General features: G+C 39.6%; 1 protein-coding gene across 8 annotated transcripts in view; it reads right to left on the minus strand.

Moving 5' to 3' along the window:
- The window catches only part of adgrl3.1 (adhesion G protein-coupled receptor L3.1), a 633,648-nt gene that overhangs the window by 40,303 nt on the left and 571,558 nt on the right, over positions 1-21,787 (minus strand). For all 8 annotated transcript variants that reach the window (XM_048527072.2, XM_059643687.1, XM_048527071.2 and 5 more), the window contains 2 exons: positions 13,297-13,465; positions 4,898-5,023 (listed from right to left, as the gene is read on the minus strand). In XM_048527072.2, the coding sequence (XP_048383029.1) occupies positions 4,898-5,023; positions 13,297-13,465 (295 nt within the window). The remainder of the gene's footprint in view (positions 1-4,897; positions 5,024-13,296; positions 13,466-21,787) is intronic.

Consider the following 21,787-nt stretch of genomic DNA (forward strand, 5'->3'; position numbering starts at 1 on the left):
GTGACTAAAATGTGGCAGAGAGCATTACAGAGCAAAATACTGAACTTACAGCCAATACAACTGAAAGAACAACCGCTAATGGTGAAGCAATTATGGTAAGTAAGGAGAAAGAAGCCAGAATTAATGGAGAATGGATACCATGGACAACCTCAAAAATCATGGAGTTGGAGAAGGTTATGGAGATGGGGAGGGGCAAGGTCATGGAGGGATTTGAAAACAAAGATGCAAATTCTGAATTGAAGGTGTTGCTTGACCAGGAGCCAATGTAAATCAACAAGCCAAGTGCGAAGAGGGCATGCTGAGATTGAAGATGTAGACAGCACAGTTTCTGATGTTTTCAAATATACAGAGATTAGAATGTGGTGTATCAGACAGACATGTATTGGAATAGTTCACAGATTACTAAGGCGTCAAAGAGCATTTCAGTGGCAGAGAATCTGAAATAGGGTGAAGTCAATCTATAATACTGTCGTGAAAAAAAGGGGCTTTTTTCATTGCTCACACATGCAGTTAGAAGTTCATCTCAGAATCAAATGTGATTCAAAGTTTGCAAACAGACTGACCTAATCTCAAAGTATTTCATTGTTAGGTAACAGAGTTTAGAGTATGGAAGGGAAACACTTACTTCAGTCTTCCCAATATTTAATTGGAGAAAATACCCCCTCATCAGGTATTGGCTGTCAAATAGCAGTCTAATAAATTAGTAGGAACTGGTAGGAACTGCCAATGCTGGAGAATCTGAGACAACAAGGGGTACAGCTGGATGAACACAGCAGGTCAGGCAGCATTGGAGGCGCAGGAAAGCTGATGTTACAGGCCTAGGCCCTTCTTCAGAAGAAGAACCTGGGCCCTTCTGAACAAGTCTGAAGAAGGGTCCAGACCCGAAACATTAGCTGCCCTGCGCCTCTGATGCTGCCTGACCTGCTGTGTTCATCCAGCTGTATACCTTATTATCTCTAATGAATTAGCAACTGTGGAGGAGTCAAGAGGCTTGGTGGTGATTTGGAGCTGGACGTTATCAGTATAGATGTGAAATCTTGCATATAGACACAAACTAGGAAGGGCCTAATGACAGATACTTGGAGGACAGCAGAAGTAATGGTGCAAGAGTTGGAACAGAGTTATTGCAAGCAAGTCTCCAGTTACAATTAGATTGTTAAGTTTGGAAACAATAACATTTAGGAGAAATGAGCAAAAAAAAAGCAAATGCAAGATTGGATTGTCAGGATAATTTGCAGACATTGGCTTTTCTTTTAAATGATTTTTTCTCATTTACATTCTGTGAGCTAACTTGATTTTCAATTTTTTTCTAGGCAGCAGACTATAGTGTGAGGCAGTTAAACATTAAGATTGAGACGACTGAATTTAGGAAACTTATGTTTGGCCTCGCAGAGAAAATTGGGCTTTAGCTATGGGGGCATTAATGAAGAGTAATTACCAAAGGACAGTTTACATTTGTCGAATTGGGGAAAACCTATGGAGAATATTATCACATTGATCATAAGGAGTTGATTATTAGGGGTGTTTTGTCGCCTGATCAGAGTAGGCCAACATCACTGAGAAAGTACAGATCAACACAGAAGAGCTGTACCAATAAATTGTAATGGGGGAACATTAAACAGAAATCTGTTTAACTTGCAAAATGATTTTCAGTAAAAGGTTGCCATGACAGGACTATCTGACAATTAAAACCAGAGAGAGAGCTTAATGACGTTATGCCTACCTTTTGTCATTATTTGCTTTACCACTGTGCATAAAACTAGGTTAAGACATCAAAAGATCAATCACGAATGTGGCCTCATGGTACCATATACAAAATTTGTTGTTGTCAGCAACGGTCAGTGTCTTGTGCAAAATAATAAACAATGGCCGAATTCTTTTAGGATGGAAGGGAGGGGAGTTTCCCATTAAGGACCTTGTTTTTGTGCATAAGTTGAACCACAGATGTGTCTGGAATTCAATTAATGTGATTCATACACTTGAATGGTTGACTGTTACATTTCTAGTTCTCCAACATTTGGCCCAATAAATTAACACATATTCTACAAGAACGTAGAGAAAAGAGGCAGAGGCATTATTACTTTGATTTAATTATTCATTAGAAAATGGTGTAGTGCCACAGGACAGGCAGCCAGTGAATAGAGCCGTTGCATTTAAAATGTGGGGCAGACCATGTCCAAGGAATTTTAGATCAGTAGTAGGAAATATAATGAAATCCTGACTGAAGACAAGTAGGAGAATATCTAGAAGAAATAAATACAATAATGAAGCCACAGCATGGATTTCAACAGAAAAGATCTTGCTTGACCAAGCTTACTCACGTTTTGAGGAGAGAACCACTGATCATGGTTATACAGAAGTAATTTATATGGATTTTCAAAAAGGACTTCAAATTAGATTATTGGATGATCAATTAAAAAAAAGAAAAACAAATCATTTTGTTTCATTTGCAGAAGGATAGAATCAAGAAATAGGCAGGTTATGTCAAACCAAAAGCTAACCATAGATAGGTCTAATTTAAAGGGTACTAAACACATTTCCTGTCACCATATTACAAAAGCAATAGGGACATGAGAGGATGCAGAAAGTTTTACAAAGGTGGTACTGGGAAAATAGAAAGGCTGGAGCTCTTTTCTCGTGAAAAAGGAAGGCTAAGCAATAATCTAACAGGTGTCTTTAACATATGAACGATTTAATAGCAAGAATACAGAGAGAGAGTGTCTTCTCTTGTGAGGAGTGTGAACTAAAGGCCATCCATAGGGAATTCAGAAGAAATGTTTTTATATAAAGCATGGTGAGAATGTGGAAGTCATGACTACAAGGAATGTTTGTAGTGAATATTATAGATACATTTGGGGGAAATTAGAGAAGCATATGCGGCTTCAGGGAATAGACGGTTACACTGGTAGAACAGAAAAGTGAGAGATGGAGGCTCGTGGAGCTCAAACAGCTGCACGGGTCCGTTGGGTTGAATGATCTGTTTCTTTGTCACATATCTTACTTAACTCTATGCACACACCAAATCTTGATAATCTTGTCCTAAACTCCTAAATTGTGTTGATTATTTAACCATTTGTTAGCAAAGAAATAGAATAACTTGGATGGGGCCCTGAGAAATGTTGCTGAGTGACCATGACTGGTGTAGAGCAGGAACTTCCTGCATTCACCTGGACACCATTATCGCTTATCAGATAATCCCATAACTTGGAAATAACATGGCATTTAGGCTGGAGAAAATAAACTGTAGTATAGCCAAGTACCTTAGTGGTCAATATAAACAAACAGTCTTAAGATAAGCAGAGTCAATTACAGGAATGCATGGAGCTTTTGATAATGATTTGATTAAAAAGAAGTTGAGTAACTAGACACTTCCTCTGCTGTTCCACTTGTAGTTGTGTAGGATATAAATATGCTTTGCCGCAATCGTTCTCCTTGGAAGAAGAGACAGTGTAACAGGAGGAATTATGCATAGGACATCCAGCAATGCGGTAAAAAATGGGCCAGATTTTATCAGTAATTGCAAATTCGTGCAGATCACAATCAGGGATCTCTCATAAATGTGGAGTAGTACTTCCATTCTGACAGACCTCTTAACATGCAGAGCTGTCAGGGGGAAGACAAATTATAACCCCTTTTTCACAGCAGTCAGCTGCCATGTTCTGAAATTTAAAAGTCTAGGATCATTTTGATGGCTGAGACAAACATAAGCATGCAAGCTCTGTGTGGTTCTATGCTGTTCAGAGGGTAAGCTGCCAGATGGGTAGTGTGCCAGGTAAGAAGTGTACTGGTGAGGAAGGTATCAGGTAAGGGATACAACTTTTAAGGTGGGTCTGGGGAGGTGGGAGAAAGCAGCAGGTTGTCAGGCATGGAAGAGGAGTTGGGCCCCAGAGTTAGAGGATGCAGAGATAGACTGAGTGTGGAGCGGACAAAGGCGGGAAGGGCCTTGGATACAAAATGAGTGCGGCACGGTAACACAGTGGTGAGCACTGCTGCCTCACAGCGCCAGGGACCCGGGTTCGATTCCAGCCTCGGGCAACTGTCTGTGTGGAGTTTGCATGTTCTCCCTGTGTCTGCGTGGGTTTTCTCCAGTTTCCTCCCACAGTCCAAAGATGTGCAGGTTAGGTGGACTGGCCATGCTAAATTTCCCACAGTGTTCAGGGATGTGTAGATTAGGTGAGTTATAGGCGAATGGGTCTGGGTGGGATGCTCTGAGGATTGGTGTAGACTTGTTGGGCCAGAGGGGTTGTTTCCCATACTGTAGGAATTCTATGAGTGAGGGAGGGTAAGTTGCAGATCCCAAGCAAGGGAAGGGGGAGGCAGATCTGGAGTTGCTGGGGGCGATATCCTGTGAATGTTTGAGTGGTGTAAGTGATCTGGGGAGATGGATGTGTAGTTCAGGGTGTGAGGGAAAAATAGAGTCAGTGAAAAACTGATTCAGGAATTTATATATGTAATAATCTAACTTTCCCGACTATTTACCTGAGTTCATTGGAATCCTCTGAATTCTTAAATGGAGATTTTCAGAGAATTCTAAATGTAGAGTATCACCCAGGAGAATATTCAATTTCCTGGACAATTCCTTCAGAATCTGTGAAGATGGAGATTTCAGAGTCTCAGTGTACAACTCCCACCTATGCTATAATAATGACTGTCTGGCCAATGTGGAAATGTGGAAAATCTTGGCCACTGTGTCCAACAAGGGAGGAGTCCAATTTGAGGGAATTATTTTTTATTCTTCCTGACCGTAGTTTACCAGGATATACTTTCCAGAAACCTTGCAAAGGGAGAGTGACATTCGGCAACAATAGAAGATCCCAGGTGGATATTTTTCATTAGTTATTGCAAGTAAAGAAATTTTGGATTAGGTGAATTTCCATTTGACAAATCATTCACTTACTTGAGAGCCTGTAGAATAACGTCCAGGAGTTCGAGCACCAGATGTCTTTGCTGAACCAAGGGAGCTTTCTGTGCTTCTTTTACTGCAGCAGTGGGCACGAAAGCATTTGCCATACTCTTTTCTCACCTAGGCAGTAAAAACAACAATGAAAAAAATGGTAGCAGCATGGCTCAAACAGCGCACCAGATCTTGCAAAGCTAACTACAGCATCAATGGTTTCCATCAAATTATTGTTCATTCTACTTGTCATAAATTTAAACAGTGCTGTATTTTTGATGAAGATCAAGAGTCACAAAAGTCAAAACATATTTAGCAACTGGGATCACAATTATAAATGGACAATCATAATCAATTTCTATTGATTATTGGAACCCTAAGTCTAAGGAATTACTCGCTGTAGAGACAGACAGAAGCTTCGTTATAGTTCTTCACTGCTGTGCAGCCCCATTAGCTTGAAGATGCTATGTGACAAACTTTATGGATATTGTACACTCAGTTTAGTTTCCTCCAGTGTCATTTGTGCAGTCTTATTTATTATATTTAGACTGATGCTTGGCTGTTTGGAGACAACAGTCTAACTGAAAGATTTTTGCTGCTCCAGTTCATGATTATTAGAATTCCAAGATTACAGGCTGGTGATTACTTCCAGTTAATGTCTTATAACTCTAGTGCTTCACATTAGTCGGGTGTTCTTGTCAGCAAAAGCTGTCAACAATCATTATGCTTCACATCCTGAAAATACAATGATGCTTACAGACAGCTGTAGTATGAATGTGATGTTTTCAAATGATTACCCATAATACTAGGCAATTACACATGTTGCAAGCCAATGCTAAAATGATAAATTTCTGGAGCATAAATTCATTTATGTCATCATTTAGTGTTATGATACATTAGGTCCATGCAAAATCCACAACACCAAAAATTCAGGATTTACTTCAAAAGTATTAAGTATTTCTTCGACCAATCACCAATAAATGGGAATTAGTTAGCGTACTTAAGTCACTTTTTCCATTTCCACCCTATTTATATTTCTCCACATGTTGGAGTAAAATTCTGGATTGTTCTTCGTACCTTGCTAAAGTTTTGTTTCTAATTGAGGCGTGTCAGCATGACAGACTAATATCAGCATCCCACCAATATTTATTTGAGTAGTGTTGACTAACCAGACATAAAATGCTGAGATGGTAGTGCCGATAATGGAAACTTTTAAATAAAAATAATTTAAAGGTGGGTCATGAAAAATTCAAGTGACGGAGAAATGGCTATTTCCTTTGGCAGCTAAAAAAGATTGTTGACACACTGATTTGGAAAGGAATGATCTTTGTAGTTAGTGTCAATAACATGTTTTGCCTTGCTGGAGGGCACCGGGTACCTGTTCCTGTCAATTCCCACTAGTCCATTCTATATTTTATAGAAATGATTGGCATTTTTTCATTGACTCCTTTCCTGCAGTGGTTCCTATTCCGTAGCCCTGGTCAACTTTGATGTATTCATCAAACTGCAGAACTGTGCAACATGTCTTGGGATTCCTTCAACCTTATTAATATCTTTCACCATTTAAGAATGCCACACACGGCTTGCATACTTCAGGGATGGTCACTAAATGTTTGGCAAGCTGTAACTCTGGTATTAATGTTGCAGTACTAAGGATTCTTCCTCAGAAATCGAATAATCCTGTTGCTTTGGATGTCATCTATTGAATGTGGAATTCCCAATGAAAACTGTTGGTAAGATGAACCCTCAGGTACTGTTGTATATCTAGAATCATAAGAATCCCGACAGTTTGGAAGCAGGCTATTCAGCCCATTAAGTTAACACTGACCCTCGAAAGTGCACCTCTCCCAGACCCACCACGACCCAATCCTTGTAACCTTGTATTTCCCATGGCTAACCCATCTAGCACATCCTCAGACACTACGGACAATTTAGCATGACCAATCCACCTAACCTGCACCTCTCTGAACTGTGGGAGGAAACTCATGCAGACACAGGGGAAATATTCGACATCTCACAGAAGACCAAGGCTGAAATCAAGCTCAGGTCTTTGTCATTTTAAGGCAGCTGTGATAACAAGTGTATCACTGTATCACTCTACCTGTGGAGAATCTGATTATTTAAGTTAAAGCTACATATGTTGATGGATCCTTCTTATTGATGTTTATTGACATAACAGCTTTTGGTGATGAATGCCATCTCCCACAGGTCCTGCCACTTTCACAATCCCAGAAGATCATATTGCAATGAATTGATGTGATCATGAGTTTTCTGTGATGCATAAACCATGCAGTCATCTGCAAACAGTAGCAATATTCTTCATCTACAAAACCAGAGGCAGTGGTAAGCAGATGGCTCCATAAAATTTCACAGCAGCTCAAACCTGTTCACAACCAAAGTCCATGGCCATACTTTCTCATGCTCTCACACATACACACTCAGGGGTGATAATGCTGATTTGTTCCTCTCCCAGCCCAAGAGAACTGAAGACAATTGCACGACATCTATCAGCATCTCATTAACTTAGATCAACAATCACAGATCATGATGACTTTACTATAGTTAATAGCCTTACAATAGACTGTGAACTTTAAACATATTTACACATTGAGCATAACTGCAATACAGTATCTTTATGGTCCGCTTGAATTTTAAAAATTGAGTAAATTAATTATTCAGAAGTCAAAGAGGAGGGGATTGAGAAATGGAATCAGGCCATTTTGGTGCAAAATATTACAATGAAATTTACAAATGCAAAATTCTCTCTTCATTACAATCCAATCTTATCTGTCAGATAACAAGTTTAATCCTTATAAAAATGGTTTTCATGTTCATTGTTTAGTTTGCCGAATAAAATTTGACTACAAACAAACAAACCGATAGCAGGTCAGATATTGCTTATATCTCATTATTTAGCTGCATTTAGTTGCACAATTGCTATATTTTTGTTTTTAAGTCTGTCACTCAAATGGAAAATATTTAACTTTGTGATAAGGATAAAAATTGGATCCAATCTTGTGCAAAACTAAGTGAAGTGCTGCTTGACTGCTGAAACTTCCTGAATCCAAGCCTGAAGCCAAGTTCAGTTTGATTACATTCGATGTTAATAGCTCATGAATTTGGTCATCAGGAGCTCAGTAATGTTTATTAAGGCAAGAAATCTCTGTTCTATGTTCACCTGAATTGTGTGAAATGTCCAGCTATACGACTGCATTTCATGTTGGTCCATGTAAACTTGGGCTATGTTTGAGCAAAGAGTATTTTCAGTTTAATAACATAAGGGTAAAGTAATGTAATTTAAAAACCCATTAGTTTAGTAACAGTAAGTTGAAGTGCTAAATTAACAGGATCAGGGACCAAATTTAGGCATAAATAAAGCGTACAACAAGCAAAAGATTGAACTGGACAAGTACTAACATAGTAAGTTAGCCTAGTAGCACAGCACTTTATGTGTGTCTCCTAATACCTTAATGCATTAGATTCATTAAAGTAGTCAGTTACCTCCCAGGGGTCAACTTCATTTGGTCAAGAACATGCAGCCGATTTTGGAGCCACTGGGCTTGAGACACACAAAAGGGCTTCCAAGCCTGATTGCTGTTAGCATTGTTCTTGATGTCATTGAATGGAAGATGCTATGTATGAGGCTGGTTGAAACTATTAATATCTCCTATTTCCTATTTACAAATGAGATAAGAACATCATTTGCATAAGACACTGTCCATAAAACCACACCCTCACTTGAGTTAGTGTCTTCATGACAAAGAGAACAAGGCAAAACCAATATTTATGTTTCAACAATTTCGAGGGCAGTTCTGTGTTTAGACAAATTTGGGGAATGACCTGGATTGTGATTATTAATGCATAACTCCTGCAGTCCAAGAAATACAAGTGTCCAGTCTAGGACATTGCATTATAAGGTAGTAAGCAACAGGCTGATGTAGCGAGAGACATCCCACTGATTGGATTAGATAGCTAATTCACAGTATGGTGAATAGATTCTGATTGAAGAATGACTGTCATAATAAGCAATTTGCTAACATTTACAGAACAGTTTAGACTGCACATCAGGACAAAATCATGATTATACTTATGAATGTAAAGAGTAACATCTAGCTCCTATCTGAAACACATTCTTGTTATTTCTTCCCTTTTGGTTACATTTCATTAGATGCCTTAGTTTTTACAGTATGAATAGTTTGGTACATAAAGCCAAGGATGTGCTATTGAATTGAAGTGAAATCAGCTGAGACAGACAAGATAGTTATATCTGTTAACCTTTCAAGTAATAAACTGTAACACCTCTGTTACCATTAAAAATGATCAAATTGTTGATTAGGCTGTGACAGATGAAACTTAAGAGCCATTTAAGAGCCTGTGAGGAAGTTTCAAATATGGTTCGTTTTACGACAGAATAAGGATAAAAACTGATCTAAATTCATTCCCTCACACCTCTGGATTCTTCTCCAATCTGAACCTTTTGAGATTTCTCTGCTGCAATAATTCTTACCTCTTGCCAATTCCTAATTACAATCATTTCACCATTTGGTGTCTGTTCCGTTTGTCCTTATTTGACCCTCCAATCACAAACACTCTCTTGCTGTGTTTTCCTCCTGCATTACATTGCTTAAATCCTAGTTCCTTGATCAAGCATTTGGTGAACTGACCAAATGTGAGTCAGTATCATACCCAAACATATAATGGCCATGTGAAGTGCCTTGGGACATTTTGTTATGTTATAATATGTTATATATACAAATATAACTGTTATGACAATATGGATTTCCCTAATCACAATACAATCTGGCTCAAGAGTGGAGATAACAAAATGTGGAGTTGGATGAACACAGCAGGCCAAGCAGCATCTCAGGAGCAATTCCTCCCACTACCTACAGACAAAGGGAGTGGCCATGGGTACCCGCATGGGCCCAAGCTATGCCTGCCTCTTTGTAGGTTACGTGGAACAGTCCCTCTTCCGCACCTACACCGGCCCTAAACCCCACCTCTTCTTCCGTTACATTGATGACTGAATTGGCTCTGCTTCGTGCTCCCACGAGGAGTCTGAACAGTTCATCCACTTCACCAACACCTTCCACCCCAACCTCCAGTTCACCTGGGCCATTTCCAACATATCCCTCACCTTCCTGGACCTCTCTGACTCCACCTCAGGCAACCAGCTAGAAACTGATGTCCATTTCAAGCCCACCGACTCCCACAGCTACCTAGAATACACCTCCTCCCACCCAGCTTCGTGCAAAAATTCCATTCCCTATTCCCAATTCCTTCGCCTCCGCCGCATCTGCTCCCAGGATGAGACATTCCACTCCCGTACATCTCAGATGTCCTTGTTTTTCAAGGATCACATCTTCCCCTCCGCAGTGGTCGAGAACACCCTTGACCATGCCTCCCGCAACTCATCCCTCACATCCCGTCCCCACAATAACCGCCAAAAGAGAATCCCCCTCGTCCTCACATACTACCCCACCAACCTCCGGATCCAGCGCATCATCCTCCGACACTTCCGCCATCTGCAATCTGACCCCACCACCAAAGACATTTTTCCGTCCACACCCTTGTCTGCTTTTCAGAGGGACCACTCTCTCCGTGACTCCCTTGTCCGCTCCACACTCCCCTCCAACCCCACCACACCCAGCACTTTTCCCGGCAACCGCAGGAAGTGCTACACTTGCCCCCAAAACTCCTCCCTCACCCCCATCCCAGGCCCCAAGAAGACTTTCCACATCGAGTAGATGTTCACCTGCACATCTGCTAATGTGGTTTACTGCATCCGCTATTCCTGTTGTGGCCTCCTGTACATTTGGGAAACCAAGCGGAGGCTTGGAGACCGCTTTGCAGAACACCTCCGCTTGGTTCGCAACAAACAACCGCACCTCCCAGTTGCGAACCATTTTAACTCACCCTCCCATTCCTTTGACGACATGTCCATCCTGGGCCCCCTGCAGTGCCACAACGATGCCGCCCGAAAGTTGCAGGAACAGCAGCTCATATTCTGCTTGGGAACCCTGTAGCCCAATGGTATCAATGTGGATTTCACAAGCTTCAAAATCTCCCCTCCCCCACTGCATCCCAAAACCAGCCCAGCTTGTCCTCACCTCCCTAACTTGTTCTTCCTTTCACCTATCCCCTCCTCCCACCTCAAGCTGCACCTCCATTTCCTACCTGATAACCTCATCCCGCCCCCTTGACCTGTCCGTCATCCCTGGACTGAACTATCCCCTCCCTAACTCCCCAACTACACTCACCTTTACTGGCTCCATCCCCACCCCTTTAACCTGTCTGTCTCCTTTCCAACTATCTTCTCCTCTATCCATCTTTGATCCGCCTCCCCCCTCTCCCTATTTATTTCAGAACCCTCTCCCCCTTCCCTTTTTCTGATGAAGGGCCTAGGCCCAAAACGTCAGCTTTTGTGTTCCTAAGATGCTCCTTGGCCTGCTGTGCTCATCCAGCTCCACACTTTGTTATCTCGGATTCTCCAGCATCTGCAGTTCCCCATTATCTCTGGCTCAAGAGACGACTATGTGGAGGAGAAATGTTTGTGTCCTTTTGCTGGGTAGGAAGAGGTAGTGGTAAGGAGGAGGAAGAGTGGGGGGGGGGGGCGTTGCTGTGGCATGATCCCTGACTTCCACTTTTGCCTAAACTGTAAATGCCATTTATTTTATTGAGCGAGGTAGCAGGATTTGAACCTGAATTTATTTAAACAGGTGACTGTTTCCAAACAGGCAAAAAGCTTCACAGATTTTGATAGAAACTGGTGATTTTTTTTGCAGACATGTAAAATTAATGGCATTAGGGGTAAGCAATGTGTTCTCATTAATAAAGAAATCATTACCTCCCAGTTCTTAGTACTGAATGAGGAGTGACAAGTAGTAGGTGGAAAGGTCAATGATGGCAAGCATAACACTCATAGAAAGTGTGCTATTACATATCTGTTACTTGTGAATCATCTGTGGTGCCATCACTTCAGCTGAGGAGAGGATTTCAGAGTGTTTCTACATGATTTCTACTCGGGTAATATTGTGATCTATGCAAAATGAAAGGGAGTAGAGCAAATGAATGTGAAAATTTGGATAATCTTTTACGCTGGTTCAAAAGTTCATATGCACAAAGCAATCTAAGCCCCGAAAACTGACTTATCACTCCAAGGATGGGACAGAGAGTTTCTGCCAAGCAAACTCATTTAGGAGCATTTATCACATTATACTAAAATGGCACAGAGGTACCCCTGATAACATCAATCCATTGTTAATTACCTGCATCTGCAGTGACTAAGAGTTCACTGAAACTCTGCACAGATTGGTTTCTCAACGTGCTGCTACAGTTACTTTAAATTCAATTTAAATTAGCTCAAGTTCAGTCGATAGATCTGTCCTTGGTACATGGGACCTGTGACCAGCAGTCAATTTAAAATTATTGATTGCTATTTCTTCAGCTCCAGCAATTACCTGAACAAATTTTCAGTTTAAATTATTTAAAGTTTACACATCTTGAGGCTCCATTGACCATGTTCCAGTTAATAATCAATTATGATCAATAACCCAGGTTGATGGTGCTGAAACGGGAGATTCTCTTGTTCTAGCTTATGCTGAAGTGTTTGAGTTGAAGCGAGGGTTTAACTCTAAAACTGTTGCAGCGTCCATCAAAAACGAGGCATGGTTTGTAAAATGTCTATCTAACGGAAACGCCAGGCCCTACAATTTCCATCTGTTGTCACATATTGTGCCAGGTTCCAAAGCTACCTCTGAAGTAGGCAAATACAAGAATTGTTGTTGCTATTAAGTATCTGTTGATTTTAATGTACTGGTAATTCAAATCAACCAAAGATTTCAGTTTATCATATGGAGGATAGATCAAAAATACAAAACGACAAAATATCCTAAAGTTCTAAGTTATTTTGGTGTGAGAGAATCTTCTAGCTTCAGCTTAACCTTCAATTTATAGCTCCCACCTCCTCATAATACCTCTGTATAGAAACCAATCGTCAATGAGCAGCAACTTCACATTGTAATGATCTCATTAAGATTACAAAATACTTCAGAACAGGCAATCTTTGTGCTGACACATACACATTAAGTCATTAATAGAAAATTGATTACTCTGCAATTACTATTCCCTGACTTCAAGAGGTCAGAGTTCAAATAATAAACACTCAAATCTGAAAAGACAATTCAAGGATAGAAGAGTAAAGGTTAATAGCTGCAGATAAATAATGAACTCAGACAAATCGTTCCTGGTCCCCCTGTTGAACAATGAAGTGACTGGCTTATGGAATATTGTGACACATTAAAATCATTATTATGAAGATCACGAGGTGTCAGCAAATGTTTTGTTCCCAAGCCCCAACACAGAAGAGTTAGGAATATATTTCTTTGACATGCAAAACTAACCTTCTTCTGGAGGACACAGTGGAAAATGAATATAAACATTCCCTGCAGTGAGTTGAAAATGGTGAAGAGGTATGCCATGATAACTGTACTTTCATTAATGAACATAAGTCCAAAAGCCCAAGTTAGTCCAAGGAGGCAAAGGAGAGCTATGGCTCCTATGACCCACGATCTGCAAAGAATGGAAAACAAATGTCATTCAACATTATTGCACAATTTTCTTTCTAAGAAGTGTCTACTTTCATGAATCTTGGCTATTTTATCGAGTTGCAATTATGTAGAAAATTTTAAAGTCTGAAATCTATAACATTTTTTCCCAGAGTTCATGTTTAATTGCATGTGGATCGTTTAATCATGAGTTACAATAAATCAATGTGTATTTGTTGATCCAGAACAAATTATTTTTACCTTACACCATGGTATAAGACATGAACAAAGAAGTGACATTTTAACATATCTGGTTTTGCAAGCTACTGATGTAAAATAAAATGGAGGCAACTAAATCCAGGAATCACAGTAAGCTTAATAATTAATAATAGTACATGAATCACTTCTTAGAAGTAGCTTTCAGGTAATGAGACTACTCATTCAAACATAGTTTCCTGAATTTAGGTCTAAATCACAACAACACTGTCAGGGAACTGCAGATGCTGGAGAATTCCAAGATAATAAAATGTGAGGCTGGATGAACACAGCAGGCCAAGCAGCATCTCAGGAGCACAAAAGCTTTTGTGCTCCTGAGATGCTGCTTGGCCTGCTGTGTTCATCCAGCCTCACATTTTATTATCTTGGAATTCTCCAGCATCTGCAGTTCCCATTATCACTGTCAGGGAACACATCACTTTTCCCCTCCACAATGACCCCATCCAACACTCTCCCCAGAAATACAGGGCAGAAAAAAAATACCAAAAGAAAGCTAATAGAAGAACAAAATGGGGAAAGAAAGAAGAAATAAAAAAAATGACAGAAGAAGATTTATGGTTGGCAGTGAAAGAGAAAAACCAGCAATGGAGAGTAAAGATCATTCCATGCAGGAATGTGAATGACAACAAAGGAGAAGACTCTTCATCAGAAGAACAAACTGAAATTATTAATCCAGTCAGCATTCTATGCAACAGTTGTCACTTCATCCACAAGCTGCACATTTTGAGAGAACTGATCTCATGTTTCTACTGTATCATGTAGATTGCAAAAATTGTAAACATAATTTATTTTGTGAACTTTCAATTTTTTATACTTGATTACTGTTCAGAAATGTACATATTTATCTTAAATGCATCTTCTTCATTTTGATTCAATTATGCAATATAAGCAGGACATGATACATTTCTGAGCTGTACATAAAACGCCACAAGGTTTTAACAAAGAATTTAAATACTTTGCTGCTTAGCATCAATCACTGCAGTAAATGCAAGAAGCTTAGCAGGCTTTAGTAGTTTTATAATGTAACTATATCCAGGTGTATAACATGAAATATCAAAATGTGGAGGGAAACTCGAAACTGCTGATCCCTTCTAGACTTGTTGAAAGGTTACCATTAACCCAAAAGATCCTTAAAGGGATCTGGACATGATTCTCTGATTTGCTGCATTTATAAAATAGGTTTGCAGAACATCCTTAATAATCCATTGCTTACAAAAGCAACAGGCATATGAATATGTTGGATGGCAACTTAGAGGAATCAATCCAGGTTGCTAAGCAGCTCAGCAAATGTGAATATCTAAATAAATGTTCCCTACACAGTTTGCTCTTCCGTCTCTATGCAAATGACAAAAGCTACAATGAAGGAAAATATTACAGAAGGGGCCAAGTTTCAGTACATCTCAAAGGCCACACAACATGATGTTTGTAAGCCATTCAGACCATTCTTACTTGATGAAGGGCCTGTTATCCTCATAGCTAAAGAATGCATGGATGCAAAGACAAAAACACCAACATTAGAAAATAATGGTTTCAGCTGCAAATAATAAAAAAAGGAAGTTGAATGAACAGAACAAAACTCTTTCCAACCGTTCTACACCACCCAAGCAAATTGGCACACGGTACCAGGAAGCAGCCCTTCTTCATGATTAGCCTAGATTATTATTAGTGGTGATTACAATCAGCACCTCGACTGCTGAGTATTCCATCAGCCACCCCATAGGAAAAATGCTGTGGGCAGGCTAGAAAATGGGTTATGAATCTGGGGAATTTTAAAGTATTTCAGGAAATAGGTTTTAATAATCTTCTTTCAGTAAACAAACTCATTCAATCTCTTTCTATCAGCTTTGCTATTGTCACCATATATTTACTGCCAGTTAAGGACTCTGTGTAAGTGTGGCCTTAATGGAAGGTGCAGGGTTTCAAATCCATTGCTGACAACAAATGAAGTACTAGTTTCTGGGATAACATTTAAGTAGGATGTTCTCCTCTGGCAGGTGTGATAAATATAAAACTCACAATGCGAGTTCTGGGGATCCTTAAGACCTTCCCATAACACAAGGTAAAATACTTTGTTGTCTGTTCTAAAATATGATTAAGGCCATGGGGAGTGTTCACTTTGTGGCATGTCAGACTGAATTATCTCCTCAGAGTTTACACTTTTCTACAACAGGAAAATTCAAAGTTAGGATAACAAACGCAATGTATCATATTTGAGTGTCATTAACGTTCTGTTCTTTCTTTGTTGCATCTTAAACTTCATTTGCCATTAACTGAGTTGTGATCAAAATATACTGCTCCTAATCATCACAATTCTGAAACACATATTGGTAAATTTTCTTCAACATGTCATCAGCAGCAATGACAGGCTTTCCAGAAAGAAGTTATGTGAATCAGTCACTGATAAACAAAGTGGTAAATAAAAACTCACAAAGACCCCTTTGAAAGGGCTGTATCAATCTGCAACCTTTTCCAATGAGAAGGATAAAGGTAGCAGATTCATAGGAACATCATCACCTATTGCAAGGGTCAGTGCTTGCTCTACGCTGTTCACAAGTTATATCAATAATTTTATTGTGGTGACCAATTATAATATTTCCAACTTCGTTGATGACACTAAATTAGGTGGAAAAATAAATTGTAAGGACGATACGAGGAGCAGACAAGGACTTGGACATCTGAGTGATTGGATGTGAATATGGCAATAAGTCAAAGTTATTCACTTGGCTAGAATAAAAACAGAAAGGCAGGCTATTTCCTAAATAGTGAGATGTTGGGAAGTGCATGTTTCCAAAGGTACAAGTGTCACTATTCATGAGTCATTTCATGTTAGCATGTAATTGTAGCGAACAATAAGGAAGGAAAATGACATGTCCATCTTCGTCATTAGGGGATTTGAGTATTAGTTAAATGGTTTTGCTGCATTTGTTTAAAGCTTTGGTAAAATCTCACCTGGTGTTGTGCGTGCAACTTTGGTCTCTTTACACTTGGAGTGATATACATGTTACAGTAAGAGTACAGTGGAAGTTTACCAGAATAATCTCTGGGATGTCAGGATTGTTTGATGAGGACAGATCGATGAAGCTAGGTCTGTATTCTGTATTGTTTCAAAGAATGAGAGGCAATTTCATTGAAACTTACCAAATTTTTTTACAGGGCATCTTTGGGAGGCCAGGACAAGATACAGGGAAGCTGGTTTTCAGGCTGGTGAGTCCAAAAGCAGGGAGAAAATCACAGACTAATGGGTAGACTATTTAACTCAGTTAAACCGAGATGAGCATGAACTTTTGCACACATACATTATTTCTGGATTTCTGGATTAACGACATTAAGAGATATGGAGATTGTATGGGAAAATGGCACTGAGGTGAATAATTAGATATGACCTAACTGAATCGTAGCCTCCCTACCATGTGAAGACAGGCCATTCAGCCCACCTAGTCCATACCGACCGTCTGGAGAACGTAACGCCCAGATCCAGTCCCCTACCCGATCCCTGTAACCCTGCATTTCTAATGGCTATTACACCTTTGAGGTGACATTTATCAAACACCCTTTTGAAATCTCTTCTTGTTCCCACACCTCTGATATTCCCAAGAATTGATCATTGATGGTCTCCAATTTCTTGACTGCACGCTACCCCTCAGCAACATTATTCTCAAACTCAACCTCAAATTCCAAATGTATGTTACCAACACCTTTTTACGCTATATCACCACCACTCTTGAGCCACCACTGTTTCTAAATGATCAAGCTGCTCATTCACTAACCAGAAATGAATAAGTAGAAATTTCCCCCAATCAACTTTTAGCAGGACAGGAGCCTATGTCCCCATTTACGACCACAAACTCCACTCTCTTGTCTCTCCCGTTCTCTCCAGTCTCCTGCACCTCAAATCCCTCTGGGCTATCTGTCCTCCACTAATTCCTGTCTCTTGGACATCCCTGTTTGTCATCACTTCATTATTGCTGCTTGTCCTTTTATTTGCCTAGGTCCTAACCTCTAGAGTTTGATCCCTAAACTTCTCTGCTCCACTGAAGATGCTCCTTAAAACATACCTTTTTAACCAAGCTTTAAGACATCTGACCAAACATCTCCCTATACAGCTCATGTCCTGTTATGTTTTATAATGCTTAAGTACACAATTGTCAGCACCATTCACAATTTCTCAGATATCAAGGCAGTCTGTGTCCATTGGCAGCACAACCTGGACAATATAAGTGGCAAGTAACATTTGCATCATGTGGTCATCTGAAATATCTTCCCATGACATTCAATGCCACCACTGTTGGTGAATCTTCCATAATCAATATCCTATGGGCTACCATTGTCCTGAAACCCAACTAGATCAGCGATATAAATACTTTGGCTACAAGACCAGGTTAGAGGCTAAGAACCCTGAGGTAAGTAATTCACATTCTGTCTTCTGTTTATTGCAACAACTCACTGGATGACCTTGGCCAGCCATTTCAAAATCTGTGACCATGGCCACATTGAAGGAAAAGGGGAGCGGATGCAAGGCAGCTCTGCTACCTGCAAGTTACCCTGCAAGCTGCTCACAATTCTGACTGGGAAATATATTACCATGTCTTCAGTGTCACTGAATCAAAATCCTGTAACTTCCTATCAGCATTGTAGGTGTAAAACCTCCAGATGATTTATTGATAGAATCGGTCAAGTGGCTTCAACTGGTAAAATCATGGGCTTATTTTTGTTTTGAAACAAGATTAAATACATTTAATGTTTTATTTCATGCTCAGCCCCAGAATTCATCAAAGTAGACTGAACAAAATCAGGTTTGTGAAGCTGGATTTCCTAGAACGTCAAATGACTCATTCCACATCAGCTTAATGTTGAACTGGCGCTCAAAGTGATTTGTAAATAGCAAATGCACTGGTATATTTCAGGGCAATGTAGCATTAGCCAGAAGTGGGAAAAGAGTTAATAGGCTTCAAACTGTTGCAAAGATAAATGTCAAGTTGATAGAGTACGGAGAGACAACCATCACTGAATGACAAGAAGGTAGGTGGATCCAGCGATAAACACCTAACATGAAAGAAACAGACAGAATAAAGCATTTGCAAAGCTTTACAACTCTGTCATCTTCAACAAGCCACAGATTAAACAGTCAAATGTGACTGACAATTTTCTGGTTGAGTAATACTTTATGATTCCCTTGATATAAATCAAATTTCAAAAGCCTGAAATATACTTTCTTTTTTTGTAAATTACAGGGATATTTGACATGTGTGACAATATAATTAAACAGGGCTGCTGCAAATACATGTAATGCAATTTGGGTATAAAATCAGAAGAACCAACATTTTTCAATTACAGACTTTACTGGTCTTGAAATGGTATGAAAATAATTTTTTATGCATCTTTGATCATCAAATTTAAAATATTTGCTTCACTGTAACTGCAATTTTCAAAACTTATTCTGAGAATGTCTAATCCAAAGCCCAGTTACAAATCAGGGTTTCAGCAAAGCTTAATGGTTAGTAATAAATTTTGATACTGTGACTACCCGAACTCTGAAAAGCACTGAGGGGCATGAATACAGCTTTTGCCTTTCTAAGATTGAACTACTGGTTGCAGGCAGCATGTGGATTTAACCCAAAATTGCCACTCTGGTTAGATTTTCAAGTAATTGAAGTGCTGAATTAAGTGCATAACTTTTAGCATCTTTTCCCCAGTTGTATCATCACAACAGTTGTATGCTGGGTTTGTAATTATATAGTGCACTAAAATCACTTTAGGCAAGGTAACATGACATATACATTTGTGCACCAACTTTGCATTCATTTGGCTAAATTATGTAGAAGTAATCAGCAGACAGAATTACCAAGATGCAAATTATTGATTTTGTCAGACAACTAATAACTTTAGACAGCATATGCAAACAATTTGCATTTTTAGATAGCTTCTTCAGAGTTAACACTTCAAGGAGGTTAACAAAAGAGTCAGTAGTTGATGCTGAGCAGTAATGCCTTTCAGCTACTTGAAAGGGGTGAAAAGGAGTAATAGATCAGACTTCACCAGTAGTTGAATACTCTAGCGTGAGGAAAAAAGAGAATTTGCATCAGAACAAAAGAAGCTCTGCTAAGCTAACAAAATGAACAGCACATTAACTATAAGCTCTGAACTGGGTTTGGATGGACATAACTTACATATCAATTATTTTGAACATGTCAATTATTGTCACAAGGAAGAAAGATTAAACCCCTTCTTCTTTGGTGTCTTGGAAGAACTGTCCTTTTTCAATACTTCCATGGAATAATTGGCTGGATATAATATGTACCACGCGTTCCTGATTGTATCTAAATTTCAGTGACATTCAGCCAATCAGCTGGTGGAAGGTAAAGTATTAGCATGGCACAGTGAAGAGATAAAGGTACTCAGATTTATAAAGTGTTCAATAGTAAAGAAACATTCTCACAGTCTATTACAGTCTTATTAGTCAGGTTCATGTCAATATTGTAAATCCTCAGCTTTTCCTGACACTGTGTAATGATGCATTCCTAATCAGAAACATCTTGAAATATTCCAGACTTATTGATCAATTCAATATGGGATTTGGAGCTTCATACGTGCATTTGAAATTAAAAAGGATTTTTTTTCACCAAAGACAAGTCAATAACTTCAGCACCCTCAGAATATGAAAGTAGTGATTCTGTCAAGGATTTTCAGGCTGGTGTGCCTGATAACTGCAGGTTTGACAGAATTGACAGTAGCTGCTCAATTCCACACTTGGGAATACTTTGAGTGGTAAGCCATTTCATATAGCAATTCTAATATCAATATTTTGTAAGTGGAACTAGATATAAACCGATTTCTTATAGTATTTTGAGATTGTGCAGTGGGCGGGGGGGGGGGATGGAAGTAGAGTGCTTGGGGTGGTGATGTTGAGGGATGGGGGGGTTGGTCATGGAAGATGGGGCTGGGGAAAGGGGGGAGGAAGAACCATTACAGAGCAAGAGCCAGAGGACTGAGGTCATATAAAAATGACAGCTTGGTGCTGTGATCCGAGTGAACATGAAAGAAAATTCCAGGAGACTACATGTCAGTTAGTTTAACATCAATGGTGGGCAAGGGTTTGCAAGTAATAATCAGGATGAGAACAAATCAATGGTTGGGGAAGTTTGAGTTACTTAAGAAGGTGCAGCATGGATTTCTAAGGGGCAGATGTGTTCCACTAACTGATTTATTTTCTTGTAATTGCAGAGAAGGTTGATGAAGGGAATGCAATGGATATTGCCCGCATGATATTTTTAAAAGATCTTGACAAAATACCATATGGCTGGTTAACAAAACTGTGGCTCAGAGTAAGAAGCTGCATGTCAATTTGGATACAAAGTTTGTTTAAATTGCAGAAAAAGGGTAGGTTTTCAGACTGGAAGGTGAAAGCCGGTGGTGTTCGCCAAAGGTCTGTGCTAGGAGCACTGCATTATTGATATAAAAATACTTGAATCTCACAATCAGAATAGAATTTCAAAATCTGCAGATACTGCCAATCTGGAGGAGTGGCAAATTGAGTGTGATAGTAATCAACTGGAGCAGGGCATAGAGTGGTGGGCAGAATGTGGCAGACAATGGATTGACAAGTGGAAGATGAGACTTAATATAGCTGATGCATGAAGTACAGGGAAAGGCAGAGTAAACTTAATAGCATAGTTTGAAAGAATGAGCCAGATGCAGGGACTTGGGGGCCCAAGTGAACTGTTCCTTTAAGATGGCAGGACATATTAAGAAGATTGTTAGCAAAACATATGTGAAATTGCATTGCAAATTCATGGCATGGAGTACAAATGTACACAGGACAAGCTGAATTCTTGCAAAGTCCTGGTTGGGCCATAACCTCTGGTTACCAGGCGATGGAGCATATAAGGGTTTTTAAGGGGATGCTGAGGAGATCTAGCAGACCAGTTCCAGGGGTAACAGGATTTAACTACAATGTTGTATTGGAGAAGCTGGGCTTGTTCTCCTTAGAGCAAAGGGGGCTGAGGGTAGATCTAATAAAGACATATATGGTTATGGCAGGTTTACACAAGGTTGACAAAGAAAGATTTGTCTG

Source organism: Stegostoma tigrinum, chromosome 3 (genome assembly GCF_030684315.1).
Source record: "Stegostoma tigrinum isolate sSteTig4 chromosome 3, sSteTig4.hap1, whole genome shotgun sequence".
NCBI classification, from domain to species: Eukaryota; Metazoa; Chordata; class Chondrichthyes; order Orectolobiformes; family Stegostomatidae; genus Stegostoma; species Stegostoma tigrinum.